At 40.5% G+C, this 20,671-nt stretch overlaps 2 protein-coding genes across 2 annotated transcripts in view; one reads left to right on the top strand and one right to left on the bottom strand.

Moving 5' to 3' along the window:
• The first annotated feature begins 3,408 nt into the window (after positions 1 to 3,408).
• Positions 3,409 to 11,255, top strand: C5H12orf45 (chromosome 5 C12orf45 homolog). Its single transcript, XM_023504434.2, has 5 exons — positions 3,409 to 3,413; positions 3,757 to 4,040; positions 6,597 to 6,674; positions 9,856 to 9,992; positions 10,801 to 11,255. The coding sequence occupies exons 1-5, from the start codon at positions 3,409 to 3,411 to the stop codon at positions 10,966 to 10,968; spliced, it is 672 nt and encodes a 223-aa protein (XP_023360202.2). The 3' UTR covers positions 10,969 to 11,255.
• A 5,427-nt stretch (positions 11,256 to 16,682) lies between these two features.
• The window catches only part of ALDH1L2 (aldehyde dehydrogenase 1 family member L2), a 68,465-nt gene continuing 64,476 nt past the window's right edge, over positions 16,683 to 20,671 (bottom strand). Inside the window, exons 22-23 of the mRNA XM_031941042.1 lie at positions 19,154 to 19,353; positions 16,683 to 17,267 (exon numbers count right to left, since the gene is read on the bottom strand). Coding sequence (XP_031796902.1) covers positions 17,212 to 17,267; positions 19,154 to 19,353 — 256 coding nt within the window. The 3' untranslated portion in view covers positions 16,683 to 17,211. The remainder of the gene's footprint in view (positions 17,268 to 19,153; positions 19,354 to 20,671) is intronic.

The raw sequence follows: 20,671 nt of genomic DNA, 5'->3' as shown, positions 1-20,671 counted from the left end.
AGATGAGGAAACTAAGGCACACAGGATTAAGTGACTGCTCATGGTCACGCAGCTAGTAAGGCCAGATTTGAATGTACAAAGGAAGGTTTCCAAATCTATTTGTGGAAACTTGCTTTATACTCAAAGGAAACACACCATATGGATGGATGAAGAGCAATCTTCCTGACTCCAGGTCCAATGCTCTATCCACTGTTTCACTTAATTACTGTTTATCTTAACACAAAGCCACTCATAATTCCATAAAACTGAAATGGATCCTAAGGCTATCTACTCTAGTCCACTGCTTTCCCAGAGCTGTTGTGAAGATTAAATGTGTAAAGTGCCTTGAAAACCTTTAAGTAGTATATAAAAAAGCTGTTGCTAGTAGTATGAAGGCAAGTTCACCCATCTGACTTCCTGTGCTTTCCTATCATCCTAATCCTTTATCTTCATCCTCACAGTGACCCCCAGGCTCTAGTCCCTGGGGGTGGCCAGGCCAGGCAAATTGAGAAAACATTCAAAAGCCAATAATCCACAATCCATCTCCCTGGTTCTGCCCCTCCTACTAATCTGGATCCTATCTTCTATTTTGGAATACGTTGCTTTGGCCCCACACTGGCTTTTCTCCCCCAGCTCCTTGGCTGGGGACTGTGACTCATAGCTTTAGCTATGGATTAAAAGAATCATCTTTATGAGGAAGAAGATTTCCAGTCAAACCTCGTCTGACACGAGCTGATTTACCAAGAATTGGCCTAAAAATTGAAGCCCAGAAACTGTGAGCAGAGAAAAGTTCTGACAGCACATAAATAAGGAAGATTTCCGGCAGTGATCACAAACCCAGAAATACAATGCTACGTAGAAAAATCGGAGAGATCAGTTTCATGACATCTCTAGAGGAAGTTAGCCTTGGTCAAACAGATTCATACTGTATGATTTTTTCATGGGTTTTCTGTCTATATAGATGTGTCTGTTTTCCCCACAGATAATGTATGAATATATAACATAGGTTTACAGGGAAAAATGTTTAATCATTATTTAAAATTTTTTTTCACAGTGAATAGAGTACTGGCTCTGAAATTAGGGGGACCTGAGTTCAAATCTGACCTTAGACACAATACTTTCTAGCTATGTGACCTTGGGCAAGTTACTTAACCCAAAATGCCTAAGCAAAATATATATATATATATTTGTTATTTCTTTAAATATCTTTATTTAGAAAATTAGGCTCTTTTGACTGATTAGTAAGTGAAGACATTGATGAGGGATAATGAGTGATAATTTTGAATAGCTGTGGACCCAGAGTTCCTTGAATCTAGGAAACATTTTCTTTTGGGGCTAACATAAGCGTCTGGTGTGCTACAATGTATATATACTTAATATTTATTTCTCTGTATTCATATCAATATCCTCTTAGTAGAATGTAAGCTCTTTGAAGGCAGGAACTGTTTTTGATTTTTTTAATTATCATAATAGTGAACATTTATTTAGTATTTTAAGATTGGTAAAGTATTCATATATCTATATAGCTATATCTCATTTGTTTTTCATAATTCTGTGAGGCAAGTGTTATTATTATCCCTATTTTACCCATTTAAGGTATGTGAAGGTTTTCTGGGAGGCAGCCTTAGTCTCAGTTGAAATAAATAATTACTCCAAAATTGCAGCCAGCTGATAAAAGTGCAAACGTTTATTTCTCCTTCCAAATTAGCCTGGTTAGTTCAGAGACCTATCTCTCTGCTTGAGCTCTTGCAGCTTTGTCCTTGGCTTCTGCCTCTGCTTTCTTCAGCCTCCAGCCAGCACCAAGGTAGAAGATACAATGAATCTCTCTTGCCTCGAAGATAGGGCTTGTAGGCTTTCTTCCAGAGTGCTCTGTCTCCAGCCCCAGTCGATGTTCACAAGAAAACTCTCCAAGAAACTCCCTCAAGTAACTAACTCAAGTCAGTCTCACAAGAAGAACCAAAACCCAAGCTCCAAGAGCTCCCTATATATGTGATCTCCCAAAGGTTAACTCCGCTTTCTGGAGGGAGAGGGATTCTGGGTTATCTCCCAGAGGGCTCTCTGGCCCTAAGGGAGGTGTGAATTTGGACTAAGCCATACTAAGCCCTACATTCTCCCAAACATGTGAACTCCATTGAGTACTTAGATACTTATGAGCCCTCTAGAGGTGTGAACACAAGCATTGTTTCTATCAGTTCCACTTAGTATCTTGTTTCAAGTTCTGGCCCAAAATATCTCTTTCTAAGATCAAATCAACTCCAATGGCTTAACACTTTGTAAAGATTCCAACAAAGGTAGATTTAGAATTTGGGGGAATTAAAATTCCTAGTAGTCATCTCTGGCATTCTTGGGGTTGCTGAGTTCAGGGCGACATATTGGTTTCAACAATCTGTAGCCACATAAAATTAAATTCAAACAATATCAATAAATGACAAGTAATAATCCACAACCAAAAAAGCTTATTTTAGAGGTCAGGCTAACTTCAGAGATGGTCTAGGGAAACCAGATGGTTGTAAGGAACACTTAAGTCCCACTCAGTGCTTGTTTTAGGTGCACCAAAAAAACTCATGCTTTGGGTTCCAAAATTAAAATGAGTTACTGGATAATCTATATCTCAAAATACCTTTGTATTGGAAACTATGTATTGTCTACTTGAGGCAAATACTCTTGTGTCCTTGTCTGAATTCTTTATGATATAATCTCATGAAGATTTGGGCAGGCAGCCATCCCATCTTTAGAATTCTCTTAGCTCTCTCCTCTTCCTCCTCCTCCTCCTCCTCCTCTTCCTCCTCTCTCACTCTCTCCATCTCCTCCAGACAACCTAATAAATTTCTTTCTAAAACAATATCAGATTTTAGGGTTTGTTCTTGGGAACAATAGTAAGAAAGTGTCTGAAGCTGCATTTGAACTCAGGTTTTCTATACTGGAAACTATAGTCTTGTCCTTGAGCCTGGAAAGTCTAACTGAATTAAAACCCTTATTTTGTGAGCCCCATGTTTCCTCACCCAAGTCTGGGAATATGGGAGTGGATCCCAGCTCTGGAGTGGGAAGGAACCATTCAGAAGTGTCCCTTACATAACTGGCCACTTAGGTGTCAGGCGTGTGCGCGCTGCTTTGAGACGGCGGCTATTCAGCAGCATGAGGAAGCGCCGCGGCGTCAAAAGCCCTGGTCCAATCCCCGCTTCTGAGGCACTTACCTGTGTGACTCTGGGATGCACTTTCCTTCCCTAAGGGGGGAGGGGAAAGGGAAAGTCCCCTTCCCCGAGGGAGCAGGACTAGGGGGCCTCCAGCTACGGCTCCTGCCGAGGTTCAGGTTCCTCTCCGGGGGAGGGGAGGCGGAATTAAGGTGTCACGCTGCCTCAGTTTCCCCAGCTGTAAATCGGGGCCAGTCAGAGCCCTCCCCTCCACGAGTTCCCAGGAGGCTCACTAGAGATGACGTCAGTAGGGGGCCTAAACCTTAAACCCTAACAGCCTCAAAGGCTCCAATTTGTCAATTTCTTTTTTTTAATTAATTAATTAATTAATTTTAAAAAATTAAATAACTTTTATTGACAGAACCCCTGCCAGGGTAATTTTTTACAACATTATCCCTTGTACTCACTTCTGTTCCGATTTTTCCCCTCCCTCCCTCCACCCTCTCCCCAAAGATGGCAAGCAGTTCTATACATGTTAGATAGATTACAGTAGATCTTGGATACAATATATGTGTGCCCAATTTGTCAATTTCGATGTCAATGTCAGGACTTGTGTGTGTTCCTTCCCCACTCCTCTGGGCTCCAGCATCCACCTCCGCCTCCCTCCGCCTGGGGGCGCCGGAGGACAGAGACCGCGAGAGGGCAGGAAGGGCGCGGGAGTTCCTGCGCATGCGCACGTGCGGCCTCGGGACGTCTTCAGTCAGGTCTCGGGCCTGCGGGGTCTCCGATCTCGGCGCGTTGCTGGCATGGCTGAGCTCGGAGACCCGGAGAACGGCCGGCGGGGGCGCGCGGCCCGGAGCGGGGACCCCGATGGCGTTAGGACTTCGGTGTCGCACGACCTGCTGCGTGCGGGCTGCGCAAGCGCAGGCGGTGAGGGCCGGCGGGCCGGCGGGCCGGGGGGAGGAGGGGAGGGGAAGGAAGAGGGGGGGAAGGAAGAGGGGGGGAGGAGGGGAAGGGCTTGGGCCTTTACCGGCGCCGTGACGGCCGAGGTGGGGGAGCGGGGCCTGGGCGGGCACTTCTCTGGGGGCCCGGGGGGAGGGGACTTGTCCGCGGCCGTGTCCCGCGGTTGTATGGTGGCTGTGTACGGTTACATGCAGCAGCTCTGACATCCCTGGTCCAGGGCCCCTCCCCCTCTGACATCCCGTCCTTTGTAAAAAATTATATATATATATATATAATAACAAAATTATGTACATATAAAATAACAAAAAATTATATATATATAAAATAACAAAATTATGTACATATAAAATAACAAAAAATTATATATATATAATAACAAAATTATGTACATATAAAATAACAAAAATTATATATATATAAAATAACAAAAAATTATATATATAATAACAAAATTATGTACATATAAAATAACAAATTCTATATATATAAAATAACAAAATTATGTACATATAAAATAACAAAAAATTATATATATATAACAAAATTATGTGCATATAAAATAACAAAAAATTATATATATATAACAAATTATGTACATATAAATAACAAAACATTTTATATATATATAATAAAATTATGTACATATAAAATAACAAAAAATTATATATATATAAAATAACAAAAAATTATATATATATAATAACAAAATTATGTACATATAAATAACAAAACATTTTATATATATAATAACAAAATTATGTACATATAAAATAACAAAAAATTATATATATATATAATAACAAAATTATGTACATATAAAATAACAAAAAATTATATATATATAACAAAAAACAATTATATACCATATATAATATATAATAATTAAAATATAATATTTAATAATATAATATATAATATAAATAATAAATAAGAAACTTATTTATTTCGAATATACGCTGTTTTATGAATCATGTTGGGAGAGAAAAATCAGAGCAAAAGGGGAAAACCGTGGGAAAGAAGAAAAAAAACAAAAGAAGTGAACCTAGCATGTGTTGATTTACATTGGGTCTCCTTAGTTCTTTTTCTGGATACAGTGAGATTTTCTGCCCAAAGTCTATTGGGATTGTGTTGGATCACTGAACCGCTGAAAGGAACCAAGCCTTTCATAGTTGAAACATTCTTGCTGTTACTGCCTACAATGTATTCCTGGTTTTGCTTGTTTCCTCAGTATCATTTCATGTAAATCTCTCCAGGCCTTTCTATAATCAGCTTGTTCATCATTTTTTTATAGAACAATAATATTCTGTTACTTTCATATACCACAACTTGTTCAGCCATTCCCCAATTAATGGCCATCTACTCATTTTCTAATTCTTGGCTGCCACAAAAAGAGCTGCTACAAACATTTTTGTGTATGTGGGTCATTTTCCCTCCTTTATGATTTCCTTGGAATACAGACCCAGTAATGGGACAGCTGGGTTAAAGGCGTGCATAGTTTTTGCTCTCCAGAATGATTGGATCAGTTCACAACTCCACCAACAATGCAAGTGTCCCAGTTTTTCCACATCTCTTCCAACACTTATTATTACCTTTTTCCTGTCTTCTTAGCCAACCTGAGAGGTGTGAGGTGGTACCTCAGAGTTGTTTTAATTTGCATTTCCCTAATCAATAGTGATTTAGAGCATTTTTTGCATATATAAATGGCATTAAATTTGTCATCTGAAAAGTTTCATATCCATTGACCATTTATCAATTGGGAATGACTTGTATTCTTATAAATTTGACAGTTCTTTATATAGTTTAGAAATGAAACCTTTATCAAAAATACTGGATAAATATTTTTTCCCAGTTTTCTACTTCCCTTTTAATCTTGTTTCTGTTTGGTTTGTGCAAGAACTTTTTAATTAAATTAAAGTTGTTCATTTTTGCCTGTCATAATGTTCTCTAGTTCTTCTTTGGTCAAAAATCTCCAGACTCCCCTGCTCTAAGGCCTCTTCCAACCCTGATATCCCCTGTTCTAACTCCCTTCCTAACTCTGACATCTCCTGTCCTCTTGTTTTTGTTTTTCCTGAGGCAATTGGGGTTAAGTGACTTGCCCAGGGTCACATAGCTAGGAAGTGTTGTGTCTGAGACCAGATTTGAACTTGGGTCCTCCTGCCTTCAGGACTGGTGCTCTATCCACTGCACCATCTAGTTACCCCTTCTTAGGTCTGTTTCAAAGGAAGCTCTATGATTTAAGCATTGATTCTAAAAACAATCTGGTTTCAAATCCTGGTTCCTCCATAAGTTGGCAGCATGTCTTTGGGCTTGTTCTTGCCATACTCTGCTATCCAATGTTGTCCAAGGCTGAATGCCTCTAACTTGTGGGAACCTTGATGGGGCAAGCCCCGGATTGATTTGGAAAGGGAAGGGTGGAGGAGAAGCTGGTTCATTTGTGATGGGAGTCAGCATGGGGGAACAGTCCCCCTTCCCACCCTTTTTCTTCCTTCCCGGCTATGAACCAGGAATCTGCTGCTTTTGCAGGGATTCAGGACATGTTGCTCATTGGTTCCAAAGGCAAAAGTCCAGGCTTGAAGACCGTCCGCATAGAGAGGAGCAGTGGTGAGTGCATCTTTTTTGGGGTCCAATGCCTTTTTCAGTGCTCATTTCTTATCTTTAAACTGGGAATTTCTATATCTATAAAACAAGGAACAATTATCATCCATTGGTGTTGCAATGGCAGAAGGGATTGGAGCAGGGTTGGGGTTCATAGCTTGGGGTCCTTGATCTTTTTTTTTTTTTAAAAATTGGAAAACTATTTCAATGTGATTGGCTTCCTTTATAATCTTATTTAATTTATTTGATGTATTTAAAAATCATCATTCCAAGAAGGGGTCAACAGGCTTTTCCAGGCTGGTTGCTTGAGGGGTCCTGTCATAATAAAGGTGAACAACCCTTAAGCCAGGTGATTTCTAAGGGACCTTATGGTTCTGAGCTTCAACGGGTCTCCCTTAATTGCAGGACTATATGGATTGAATTGAATGAAGTTCTAGGTGCCTCCTGTGGGCAGGGCCCTGTGCTTAGCCTCCAAGGAGCCAAAACTAAGAAAATGGCACTCCCTGCCTTATAGGAGCGTACATTCTACTGAGGGTAGGTAAGACATGAATACAGGACCAAGACATGGTGCAGGAGAAGGCATGAATCTGAAATCGCTATATTTCCATCAAACACTGTTGGAAGTCCCAAAGTTTAATATCTCTTAGAGGATGTGAGAAGTTTTCTCCTATTCATTTCAGAAAAATGGATTTTCAAAGCAGATGCAAGGCACTATGGGGAGATACAAATAGAACTTTTTTCTTTTTGGGGGGGAAGGAGGTGTGCTTGTAACTCTGGGATGGGCAGCATGCAGTGTTCTTTTCCTTGTTCATAAGTCCTATGTTTGATTTGTTTAATGTCTTCTAGATGTCTATGAGGCAGATGGCTGAAGGGGACAGTCGTGGGGCAGCTTATAATTCTGTGTTCTAAGGACTCTCTTTTTGTAAAGGACATGTAATTGCCTTAAAAAGAGTCCCTCTCCCTATAACATTTGATTTTTCACATGTGTGAACAACAGTTCAGCAGGGTAGGGTTTTAATAAAATTAAATATCAGTCAGGATTCTAGGAAGTCTCTTTTCCATTTTTCTAGAGTAATAGACTACATTAAATATCCCCATCTTTTTCCTCCCTTCCCCCAAAAAACCCAACTAGAAACATATTCACTTACAGATTTGAACATTGATATCTATACTTTTATCACACCTGTCCATGTGCATTAGCATTCTCATAATGAATAATAAGCTTTTAATTGCAAGGCCATATGCTACATCTTGGAGAGATATCCATGTATAAGTTGTCACTCAAATACTTCCAAACAGCCACCTTCCCTACCCTGTTCTCCAAAATAGGCCTGTACAAATTAACTTTTTTTTTTTAAACAAATTTTACTCTATACTTAGTAACAGAATTCCAATAAACGATAATAGATAAATTCACCAGTTCTAAACTTAACAATTGTCTGTCCCCTTCAGTCTGCATCTGCTCTTGTATTCCTCATATTTGTCATTTCTCATCTAACAGTCTATTGCATTAATATATTTAGAATTTGTTCAGTCATTCCCCAATTGATAAGCGCCTTGTCTTAAAATTTCCTTAATTGATATTTTGACTTTATATCACTTTCATTTCTTTCCAAGAGAACCAATGAATACATCAAGAGAGCCCGACAGTGTATGTAGCACTTTCTACCCATAATCTACCACCTCTGTAAAGAGGGGAAGGGGTACATTTTCTCAACTCTTCATTGTGGCTAAGCTTAATTTTACAGCTTTCAGCTCCGTGTATTTGTTTTTGAAAGTTCTTCCCTAAATATCATTGTAGTTGTGTGTATTGATTTTCTGGTTCAGCTCATTTCATTGAATGGGGTCATACAAATCTCAGCATTTCTCTGCATTCTCACATTTGCCATTCTTCCAACATAGTACAATTCCAGTCCTAGCACGCTATAGCACTTGACCAGTCATGCCCCAGTCTTTTGACACCCATTTTATTTCCACAAATTAATTTTATCTATTGCAAATTGAAAAAGCAGAACCATCAAAATGGAGTACCTTCTTGTAGCTGACCAGACTAGAGGCAAAGTAAATGAGATGGAATTCTAAGGATGACTTAAGAGTGACTGGGAAACTCTTAGGAGATTTAATCTTTGTAATAATTAAGCAAGATGTGAACAGATGGTAAGCAGGTTTAGTTGGTTGTATTGATGGTCAGGGTTAAATTTTGAGTAAGACTTGCCATTTTTTCAAAACAGTTTTGAAACCTCCAAATTAATTTTCATTGTAAATACGTCATTAGATCAGGCTGTCTTTAGAAATCTTCTCCCTCCAGGAGCTCATTCTCTTGTTTCTCTCAGAAGGGAAAGGTCCTCTTGGAAGTTTGGGAGTTGAGCAGGGTTTTGAAAGATGGGCGTGGTTGTGAAACGACCAGGGCATTGCAGGTGTGAGGGGAAAGTGGAATGATTTGGTTATGCTTTTGTAGATCATTTGAAGACACTCAACTGTTAAGCATTTTAAATTGAACCTAGGATCAAAAGTGAGCTCATCCCCCAAGTTAAGGCCATTATAGCTAATTGAGCTAACCAGTCAACTTCATCAGTGATGAGTCAGTACAGTAAAGGATCTCTGATGTTAGTCCCATTCCACAGCTTTTTTTTTGACTCCAGGTCCTATATTCTCTCTGCCTCCCTGGGACATTTTATTGTCTCTTTAGTCACACCAATTTTAACATCTAGAAATAAATTAGAAATGTGCTTATTCTGACTTGTAATTTGGGCTTCAAAGAAGAAATTTATCCTAACTTTGACATCAAAGTGAATTTGAATAATTGATAATCACCTCTGTTTGTCTTTAGAGAGAACTTAACCTTCTGTGACTTGTCACATTTTACACACTTTGTATGTCTTGTATTTTTGTTATCTATTCTATACATTTTGTTTTCCCCAATAGAATATAAGTTTCTTGAAGGTAGAAAAGGGCTATTTGATTTTGTCTTTGTATATCCAGTACTTGACTCCAAGTAGTTGCTTAGAATTGAAAAGAAAGTTAGATTTTTAATGATCTTATGATTTTTTTATCTTTTAATGATTTTTATGAGATCTTTAAATTCTGAGAGGATTTAAGCTTGTGGAATTTGAGCAAGTAGTGAGGTTGTAAGTCACCATTCATTTAGATATACATAGAGCCCTAATGCTGCCTTTCTCACTTCTAGTTTTGGAAAGAGTGAAGAACTTCCTACCTCACATCGAACAGGCGAACAAAAAACTGAAAGAGGAGATGGCATCGGGGCCCCCAGACCTGTTCAATATTGAAAATGTAGATGACTCCCTGGAAAAAATCATAGAGATGGTAAGAGACTTGGGGTCCGTTGGCTTTAGTGAAGCAGGGCCACTGGGCCTTGGGACTTCGGAAGCCCCTCTCTAGTGGAAGTCCCAAGGTCTGTGGTCGGGTGTGGGTTGGGATCTCTGACCCATGGAAGCAAAGCAGCCCTGTGGACAGGGCAGGGGAGACCCAGACCCACATCCTACTGCAAGGTCTGCATCGGCTTCCTCCTCTGCAGCCCGAGGATGTGGTCAGAAGCTCGTACGTGTTAGTGCGCTTTTAGGTTCATGCCCCGCATCAGCTGTTTGCCTAGGGTTAGCAGGTAGTAGGCCTAGAGCTGGCTTCTGAAGCAGACTTTCTGTAAAATAATTTTAGAAAGCTGTGCTCTGTTCTCTCTAAGCACAAAAGCACATTTACTGACTACCCTAAAGAAGGAATTCTGCGGAGGGCACGTCCTCACGGCTTGTTAGTTGTTCCTTCTCTGAGCCCGTGCTTTGTCACGGCTGTTTGTGGCTTCTGCATTTCCTCTAGGAATCGGCATGTACGAGGTCTATGTCTTGCATGGCATTATCTCGTGTCTGCCTTTGTAATCCCTCATGTTCTGCACTTTGAAAGGCAGGTGGCATTCTGTTACATGGAAATGTCCTGGTGTATAAGGCTTCTCCCCAGCTTTGGGCCTTTAGATTCCTTAACACAGAGCGCTCCCAGAATGAGAAGGGTTTGAGACGAGAGCCCTCAGCCCGTGGGGTTTGGTTTGATGGTGACACTTTGGGGGGGTTTGTGGGCCAGAGGATGAGGTTCTCGTTGAGACTGGTGGCTGTGATCCGTCTTTTAGGACGTGGCTGTGGTGGAGGTGAGCAGCTCTGATTCTGAAGGACTCAGTTCGGAAGAGAGTTCCGAATCCGAGGATGAAAGCAGCCTCACCAGAGAGGTCACTGTGGAGAACATGAGGCTTCCAAAGCCAAGAGGAAGAAAAGGCAAGATAGAAGTTTTGGACAGTTGATCTGCCAGGTTCGGGAAATCTTCCACCTCAGGCCACATGTCCACCGCCCGTGTGCCCCGTGCCCACCTGCCCGTGCGCCCCGCGCCAAATTCGGATGACCCAGCTCCTCCGGCTCCAGAGCATCATTGGTGTGGCTGACTGTTGTCCGTGTCATGGGACATCTGCGCTGCCTCTGTATATGTTGTATATAGTTCACTTGAGTAGTGTGCGAAAGCCAACTTTTCTAGCTCCTCGTTCAGTGCCTGGCATAGAAATAAATGGCACTGAATAAATGCTTTTAATATCAACAAACTGGTTGAGTTTTTCTTTCCATCTAAAATAATAAATAATAATAAAGGTGGAAGGAAGCTGAGAGATGATCTAGTCCAGCTCTCTTATTTCACATCTGAGGAAACCAAAGGGTAGCAAAGGGCCTTAGCAGATATGAGTCACTGTGTCCTTAACTACAAGTCCACACTCCCTCTGTCCCTCAAAGAAGGCTCCTAGCTATCGAGCTCCACATGGGATTGATCCTTCAGTCATTCAATCCCATAACCTCTAAACCAGGGGTCCTCAAACTTTTTAAATAGGGGGCCAGTTCACTGTCCTACAGACTGTTGGAGGGCCGGACTCTAGTAAAAACAAAAACTTTGTCTTGTGGACCTTTAAATAAAGAAACTTCATATCCCTGGGTGAGGGGGATAATCGTCCTCAGCTGTCATATCTGGCCCGTGGTCCGTAGTTTGAGGAACCCTGCTCTAAGCCATCATCAGCTGCTCCCTCTCATGCATAGGCTGGAGAATTCTCCCTCCACAGCCTATTTTGCATTGTATCCTTCCCCTCTATTAAGACTTCTACCCTAGTTTAGGTCCTTATCCTTCCCTAAACCAGTCTATGCTCCAGTCTCCTAACTGAGTTCCCTGCTTCCAGTCATCTATCTTTCTAAGACACATGTTGGAGCGTGTGTCACTCCTCCACTCAAGAATCTTCAGCGGCTCCCTAGTGCAAGAAATTCTTAACTTGCAATCCATGAACTTGTTTTCAAAAATATTTTGACAGCTGTATGAGAGTATAATAGGTTTCTATTGCAATCTTGTGCATTTTATGCAATTAAAAACATTGAGAAGTCTGTGACATACAAAAGGTTAAGGATCCCTGGCCTGTAGAATAAAATAAAAACTCTTTAGTCTGGTGTTTCAATTTGGGTCCCACCAACTTTTCTAGTCTTACTTTTAACTGGTTCCATGAACTCTGCACTCCAGCCTAACTGGATTCTGAGCTGTTCCTTGAATTTGGTACTCCATGGAGTCTCCTTGCATTTATATAAGCAGTTCTCCAATCTAGTGTACATTCCCTTTTGCTCTCTGCTTCTCAAAATGTTTGATGTCATACATTAGCTCATGGACTCCTTCCTGGGAAGCCTTCCCTCACCCATCCCGTTAATATCCTTTCTAAAATGTGGATCCCATCAGCAGCAACACTAGCTGTGTGATCATGGGCTAATCACCTGTCTTGGATTCCATTTTTTAATTGATATATTGATATAAAGAACTAACTTCCAATCCTGAACCTGGAGCCTAAGAACCTATGTGGTTCTGGGATTTGAGGGTAGAGTACACTGGGACTATGCTTAAATGAATAACCCTTCCAGGGTTGTTGGAAATAAAAAAGCATTTTGTAAACATGAACAGCCATTAGCTTAAGAGCTCAATTGTTATTGATCCTTGTGTTCTGACATCAGGGAGGTGATGCCGTGACATGCAAGTGAATCGGATTGAAGGGAGGGAAGGCTGGGCAAGGTCACCTGCCTCACTTTTCCCTCCAGAACCATGTGGATCCAGTGGCAAGATATAGATCAGTTCCATTGGAGTCCAGTAACTTTTCTTCTTTTGTCTTGTATTGCTAATTCATACTGAGGCCCTTGCCAAAATTACTGAGTGGGTTTCTTTTTTCCTCCAGATGAAATTAATGTCCGTAGATATGTTCCTGGGTTTATACAGGGAGGGTAGATGACCCAGTGGAATTATCCTCACATCCCTGGGAGGTAGGTGCTACTGCTCCACTTGACAAAGGGACTTGACCAAGATGATTGGAACTCGGGTTTTTCCAGCTTTCAGACTAACACTGTTATCTTTTCAGAAGACTCTCCTTTATTTCTCATTGGTTTATTTTATCAAAATTTGTCTTAAGAATAGTCCATTCTGGACGTGGCTCTCTCCAACAATGAGATGATCCAAACCAATTCCAATTGTTCAGTAATGAAGAGAATCAGCTATACCCAGAAAGAGAACTATGGGAAATGAGTGTGGCCCACAACATAGCATTTCTACTCTTTCTGTTATTATTTAATTCCATTTTTGTTTTCCTTCTCAGGTTTTTTTTTTACCTTCTTTCTAGATCCGATGTTTCTTGTGCAATAAGATAACTGTGTATATTTATACATATGTTGTATTTAACATATATTTTAACATATTTAACATGTATTGGACTACCTGCCATCTAGGGGAAGGGGTGGGAGGAAGGAGGAGAAAATTTGGAACAAGTTTTTGCAAGGGTCAGTGCTGAAAAGTTACCCATGCATATGTTTTTAAATAACAATTTTGTAAATAAAAAATAAAAATTAAAAAAAAAAAGAGTGGTCCATTTTCCTGAATTCTAATCCATCTATAGAATTTCAGGCCAGAGATCCTACTCTGACATTGACTTTCCCTAAATCTAAAGTATAGGGCAGGAAAAATTCAGTTCCCCACACTAATGGGCATAAGATAGCAATTTGGCCCCTAACTTCTTTCCCATCTCATTTAAGATTACCAGAAGAACTGAATTCTGTGCATTGTGACAGTAGTGATATATAATTATTGTATATTATATATAATATATATATTATTCCTCTCCATTTCCCTCTGCCTTATCCAAAGTCAAATTATGATTAGACTATTCTAAGACAAAGGTGGCCAAAGATTCTTGATAACAGCATTATGAAGGTCTTAACTCAGCTGGCTTGGCTGATGAAACATTTCCATGTGGAGGATGCTGGGGAGTTTGCTTTTGGGAATATTGTGATGACATGAAGGGAAATGACTTGGAGGAACTGAGGAGCATGTGCAGACATTCTGTGATTGGTTCTTGTTGGCTAATCTCATGATGAAGGGGTTGAGTCTCTAGTTGGTTTCAGATGCATTCAAAAAGGCTCATCAGCTTTGGTTATTTTTCTTTGCTTCATTCACTTCTGGGAGACATGGATGACCCCTTTAATTAAGTTTTGTGCCTATTGCTCCAAAGACCAAAATGATATAGGAAAGAGGATACCCCAGAAATATTGGGGAAATGTGTTATGTCTGTGAAATTTCCCATTGTAAAAGCTCTCTGATATTAAATGGATAAGTGACCCTCGTCACTTCCTGACAGCTGATGGGGGCTTAAACCAATGTCAGTTGAGAAGAGATATGTCAGTCTTTTAGGGTGCTCCTCCAGAGCCAGAGTATACATACTACAAGAGGCCAAAACAATACTATAAAGTCCAGTTAATATATTCATTTCATCATTTATGGAGTATGAAATATGAAGACCATCAAATGGTCTTAGAGAAAAAAAAAAGCTTTAAGTGTTAGGAAATCGCTCATACCAATGAAAGATCCCCATTTGATATTTTACAGGATTTTAACTGAAAGTGAGACACTATGCTAGGTCCTGGAGATAAAAAGAGGAAAGGGCTAGGGGGAAATAAACCTTGCCTTCAGAGATCTCACATTACACTGTGGGTAAAGACAGGACTGCTTCATTGTTGTTGACTGAATACATCGTAGAAAGATCAAGAAGTGGCTTAGAGAAGGAGAGATGGGATCGCAGAGGGAGGTAATGGTGAGATTAGGGGTATGACCTAGGATTGTGGCTCAGTTGTAGAATGAAGGTATAAGGCAAGGAAGTGGAATTTGTTGATGAACTGGGAGGATAAGGTGCTGAGGAAAGATAATAAATTAAGAACTAGACTCCTTAAGAAAGGAAAAGTGTGGGCTATTGCAATAAGACAGAAAAGGCTGAACTGGGCCATTGATTCTGAACTTACTTACCCCCTCCTTCTGCCCTCAGGGCAGATTTCAAGTCATACGCAAACTTGGATAGGGAAACAATTATGTCATTTCTGTGCATGCCAAAAATCTAAGTGAAATGGAGCATCTCTCTGTGAGAAGTGAATATCTTTTCTATTTAATAGAATTATTTATTAGGGCCAAGGTTTTTTCCTCTTCTCTAGAAACCAACCAGTATGGGAAATGTCTCTTAGACATTTATCCAGACCAAGATCTAATCCCTCAGTAAAAGAAATTCTAAGTATAGGATGACCTATATTCCTACTCAATTGTTTGTTGAGATAGATCTGGGGAAAGGTGGATTCTTCCTATTATGATATGGCAATATGAAATTTGATGTCTCTTTGACCAAGATTTCAATGACTGAAGTCACATACCCCAAGATCTTCATTTTACTATAGCCCACACCTGTCTTTGTGTTACCCAATCTGAGTCGATTGCCACCCTTAAGGAACACTTCCTCTTTAAAGACATATGATTGTGACCCCACTGCCATTAGGAGCCTGGGTCTGAGAGATGGCTAAGTGACCATCCTTTTTAGTAACAACTTGCTATCCTTATCAATATTTGTAAATAAAAAATAAAAATTAAAAAATGATTAAAATACCCAGAAATGATGTCTTCTGAACCTTTTTTAAACAACGCATCTCCAAAGTATGAATGTAGGTAACAAATCTCAGTTGCACGAACAGTACCTGTGACTGTCACCAATAGAAAGCACAAATGTTTCCATATTATATTACAGTTGTGGCAAATATCTCTATTCTTTGTATTCATCTTTACTTGGAAATTACTGTAGGTCCCTCCACTTTCCCTGTCCAGATCATATTACATTACAGTTGTTGCAAATAACTATTATTTATACTCATCTCTACTTGGAAATTACTGTAGTTGTTAGATCCCCATTACTCTATCCTCCTTGTCCATATCACACATGATCGCAGATTTTCTGCCTAAAGAAACAGAATTTTCCTTATGATCCTATGTGTTATATTTTATTCATGAGTCCATAGGCTACTAGGCTAACAAAGGGGGTCATGACACAGAAAAGGTTAAGAATCTCAAGATTCTTCTAAGGAGGTAAGGCAACTGAGGGGAGGTTGGGAAGTAGCCTCCAAGAACAAGGCAGTAAGACCTTCTCTCTTCTACACATCCAGCATGATGGGCCCTGAGAGGAGGTCCAGCTTCTGAGGTCAGGAAGACAGTCTACTCTAAGGGTAGCAAGGTTTTTTGGGGGGCCACAATTACTAGAACTTCATAAATAGTAAGAACATCATAAATGCCTGCTGAATGAAGGAATAAAAATGGCTGAAGCGACAGGATGCTAACATGGATTCCTGTCTGGGATGGCCATGCAGGAGTAGGAAGGCTCAGGTGGCCTGGGAAGAAAGAGCAACAGCATTTTGACCTCAGGAGAAGGGTGCCCAAATCCTGGGCAATTGGGAAGAAGGGTGTACGTGTGAAGTGCCATTTGGCTGTGGTTTCCACAGCCTTTTATGGAGGGGGATGCTGGTTTGCTCGCTCTCAAATATCAGCCATGAAGGGCATTTGGAAAGGCCTTTTAGTAAAGGCCCACGATTGATCCTCAGGAATTTGCAAGATGGCAGAAGTTGATGTCCAGGCAAAATACAACCCAACCTTGGAGTGCTCACCACAACAAAGATATTTTGATTTCTAGGTTTATATGATCACCATTCACATTCTTTATTACTGCTGATTAGTACCAAAGAGGTAGAAAATACTTTTTAACAACTTAGTGTGTGGATTAGATTCTACAATCTGTACATATCATACAAAAACAATATTAAGGGCACTTTGTTAATGGATGAATGGTTTTATGGTACCTAGGCTGTAAATGAATAGGAATAAACAAGGCTGGATTGGTTTTTAAAATTCAAAGATCTTGAAATCCCTTAAAATGTGTTTAATGTACAATCTCGTAGAAACAAAATTGCTGCAAATACTTGTCAAGTGTAAAAATATTTTAAAATATTCAGGCTCACACCCATGCAGATGAACAAGGTTGTCATGGTAGGAAATTGTCTGGTGGTTTTTGTTTTTGTGTTTTTTTGCTGGTTAATTATATTTGTTCCATTCTAGAAGTCCTATCAAGCCCTGGATTGAGAACACAGTGGTGGAGATGTCTCTAGAGGAATTCTTTAGAACCGATGGTGATCTAATATTCCAGAGTGACTGCCTTTGTTTTCAGGTACTCCCGGAGAGCCTCTTCACCTGGAGAGGAGAATATCAGTGAGTGCTGATGTATAAGGTCTCACTTAGACAAGTACTATTTCAGATAAGTATTATATACTTCTGTATATTAGCTGAGGGTTGTGAAAATCCCTGAAGCCAGACCATACTCTTTTATTGGCTTGTTGCAACACTCCTTTGATATCCCTGTAAGATTTATTTTTTTAAAGATCACCTTTCAGTGCAGCTACCGCAGTGGATAGAGCACCAACTCAAGTCAGGAGGACCTGAATTCAAATGTGGCCTCAGACAATTAATGCTTCCTGGCTGTATGACCCTGGGCAAGTCACTTAACCCCAATTGCCTCAAGGCAAAAAAAAAATCACCTTTTTTCACTAAATACAATCAAACATATATTTGACGTCATTCTCTAAATGTTTTCTGCAAAGCAGAATAGGAAAAGGAGGATTTCCTCAAGAGCTGCTCTAAGACAACTTCAAAATTAGATGCTTCTTCCTCCTCTCCCCTTCTCATCTCTAGCTTCAGGCTGATGAAGGTATGATGATACCTTTAGTAAGTTATAGTCTCTTTGCCATTTTTAGTGTTCCCTTGGGCAGTTAGTCTGCTGAACCTGCCTCCTTCTTGGAATCACATTTTTAAATACATAAAGTAAAATATAGAAGTTTACAAAGGAATAGAGTTATCAAAATATATATATTTTTAAAAGTTCAAAGCCTTAAGAACTCCTGGTCTAGGCTGTTGTCCTTAAGACTCAAGACATCCAGTGAGATTAGCATCATGGGATCACTGATTTAGAGCTGGAAGAGAGACCTTAGAAGCCATTAAATGCAATTAATCTATTGGAACTAGTCCCTTTTACAGAGAAGTTAAGATATTCCTTTCTTATAACTAAGCCTGATTATACAGGACTCAAAAGAATATTAAAGGAGCAAATAAACTCATCTAGGGATTCTTGACTGTACCGTAGGTGACAGCAGCATCCTTAGAGCACATTTATATAGCACATTAAGATTTTCAAAGTTACTTCAAAAAAAAAATTACATCTCAAGAATGAGGAAAATCTTTCTTCCCCAACCCAATGAAATGTAAAACAAGTGATCCATGTTTGAAATTGCAAAGGGTGCTAGGAAAAAACAAATGTAAATTAGGCTGAAGAATAATTTAATAGGGTCTCCTGAAAATTTGTACTCGGGAGGGGCGGCCGCCACAGTAAAATGTGGCTTTCAGTTTTAGTTGCATCAAAATGTCCAGTTTAATGAAAACTGTCATTTGTGGGGGGCACACAGGAGAAAATGTACTTGCCATCCAAAGGGTGGTAACGTACTGTTTGGGATGAGTTTGGGACACTAGGATCTGTCGGTCTTATTCACCATCAGTGCCTGAGACTCAAAGCTCCACACAGTGATAAATATTTATTTCTGGTGCCTTGTCATTGCCCATGACCATTTTTTTCCCTCTCACCTTCTCCATGAGATGATCAAAAGGCAAAGGGCAAGATCACAGAGGGAAGTAATGGTGAGATTAGGGGTATGACCTAGGATTGTGGCTCAGTTGTAGAATGAAGGTATAAGGCAAGGAAGTGGAATTGGTTGATGAACTGGGAGGCTGAAGTGCTAGGGAAAGATAATAAAGGGCAAAGGGCAAAGGGCAAGCTGAGAGCTAACTTGGAAAAAAAAAAAGATTTCTAGTCTTCCCATCTCTAAAACAGGAAGTCTTTCCCTCTTAAAGTTTACTTTGGGCTTATAAAACAATCAGTTGTCATTTCAGTGATTCTATATGTGACTTTCAACAGTGCTTCCTAGCTTGGTGCAAAAGCCATTTAAAGGGACTCTACATTTTCTCAAAACAGACTAGAGTCTTCTATGACAGGGTAAGCGAGGGATGAAGTACACAAAACGTGGACTTACCCAAATCTTTGCCAAAACCTGACTGCTTCACACCGCCAAATGGGGCCGCCACATCTGTCTTGTTGTAGGTATTAATGAAGACTGTCCCCGCTTCCAATTTTTCACTCACATACATAGCTTTGTTTATGTCTCTTGTGAAAACCCCTGAAGCCAGACCATACTCTGTATTATTGGCTTGTTGCAACACTCCATCGATATCCCTGTAAGATTTATTTTTTTAAAGATCACCTTCATTAAATATAATCAACACATATTTGACTTCATCCTCTTAAGGTTTTCTGCAAGCTATTTCACACAGTATAAACCAGGATATTATTTTGTAAGTGTAATTTACTACTTAAAAAACATTAATGGTTCAAGGCATTGAAGGGATAGGGACTGAACTGCACAGGAACCCCTATGCAGGTTGGCACCCAGGCTGCAACTACTGTCTTGGAGAGCCACGTGGAACACCAAGGGCTTACATGATTTGCCAAAGGTTATGGGGAGATGGCCCTTTCACCCACATCAGGATAGAACACAAGGCTTGGAGTCAGCAAGGCCTTAGTTCAAATCCAGCTTCAAACATTTTGTAGGTGAGTGATTCTGGGCAAGTCACTTAACCCTATTTGCCTGTAAGATAAATTGGAGAAAGAAATGACAAGCCTCATCCAGTGTCTCTGCCAAGAAAATCCTCACAGGGGTCATCAAGATCAGACAACACAATAACTAAACAACAACAATGGAGATAGAGAAACCAAGCAGGACATTGCAAGAGTCCAGAAGAGTAGTCATGAAGACCTGAACCAGGCTGGCAGCAGTAGCAGTACAAAAAGAGTATAACTACAGGAGATACTGCAGAAACTAGGCCAACTGGGCCTGGATGGAGGGAAATGGATGGAGGGAAAAGCAAAGGGAAGGGATGGAGGAGAGAAAGGCAAAGGGAAGGAATGGAGGAGGGAAAGGCAAAAGAAAGGGATGGGGGAAGGAAAGGCAAAGGGAAGGGATGGAGAAGGGAAAGGCAAAGAGAAGGGATGGAGGAGGGAAAGGCAAAGGGATGGAGGAGGGAAAGGCAAAGGGAAGGGATGGAGGAGGGAAAGGCAAAAGAAAGGGTTGGAGGAGGGAAAGGCAAAAGGATGGAGGGGAGAAAGGCAAAGGAAATGGAGGCGGGAAAAGCAAAGGAATGGAAGAGGGAGAGAAGAGAAAGGATCAGATGTGATGGGGGAAATGGTGATTCATCAGCAAGGTGGAGGCAGACTTTGGCCAGTTTTGAATACAGTGAGTGTGAGGGAATGGTGGGATAGCCTGCTGGGGCATATAGCGGATGGTTGAATGTGCTGATCAGTAAAGCCACTGAAGGGGAGCAGGAGCATCGAGAACACAGAAAAGGCTAAAGTTGGAGCCCTGGGGATATGTTCAGGAGCTGGAAGGAGGAAGAGGAGTTGGGCAAGGGGGAAGAAAGTGAACAAGGAGGTGGGAAAATGCAGGAATCAAGAGACCAGAGTTTTCGGCAATATCAAATGCTGCCAAAAGACGAGA

The sequence above is a fragment of the Sarcophilus harrisii genome, chromosome 5 (assembly GCF_902635505.1).
Source record: "Sarcophilus harrisii chromosome 5, mSarHar1.11, whole genome shotgun sequence".
Lineage (NCBI taxonomy): Eukaryota > Metazoa > Chordata > Mammalia > Dasyuromorphia > Dasyuridae > Sarcophilus > Sarcophilus harrisii.
Note: the sequence above shows the minus strand (reverse complement) of the source record. Positions and strands in the feature narration are given on the sequence as shown.

Excerpts from the sequence above, each read along its gene's own strand:
- C5H12orf45 (XM_023504434.2), top strand. Across the intron at positions 6,675-9,855 it reads CCGCATAGAGAGGAGCAGTG|TTTTGGAAAGAGTGAAGAAC; the intron begins GTGAGTGCATCT and ends TCTCACTTCTAG. Across the intron at positions 9,993-10,800 it reads TGGAAAAAATCATAGAGATG|GACGTGGCTGTGGTGGAGGT; the intron begins GTAAGAGACTTG and ends TCCGTCTTTTAG.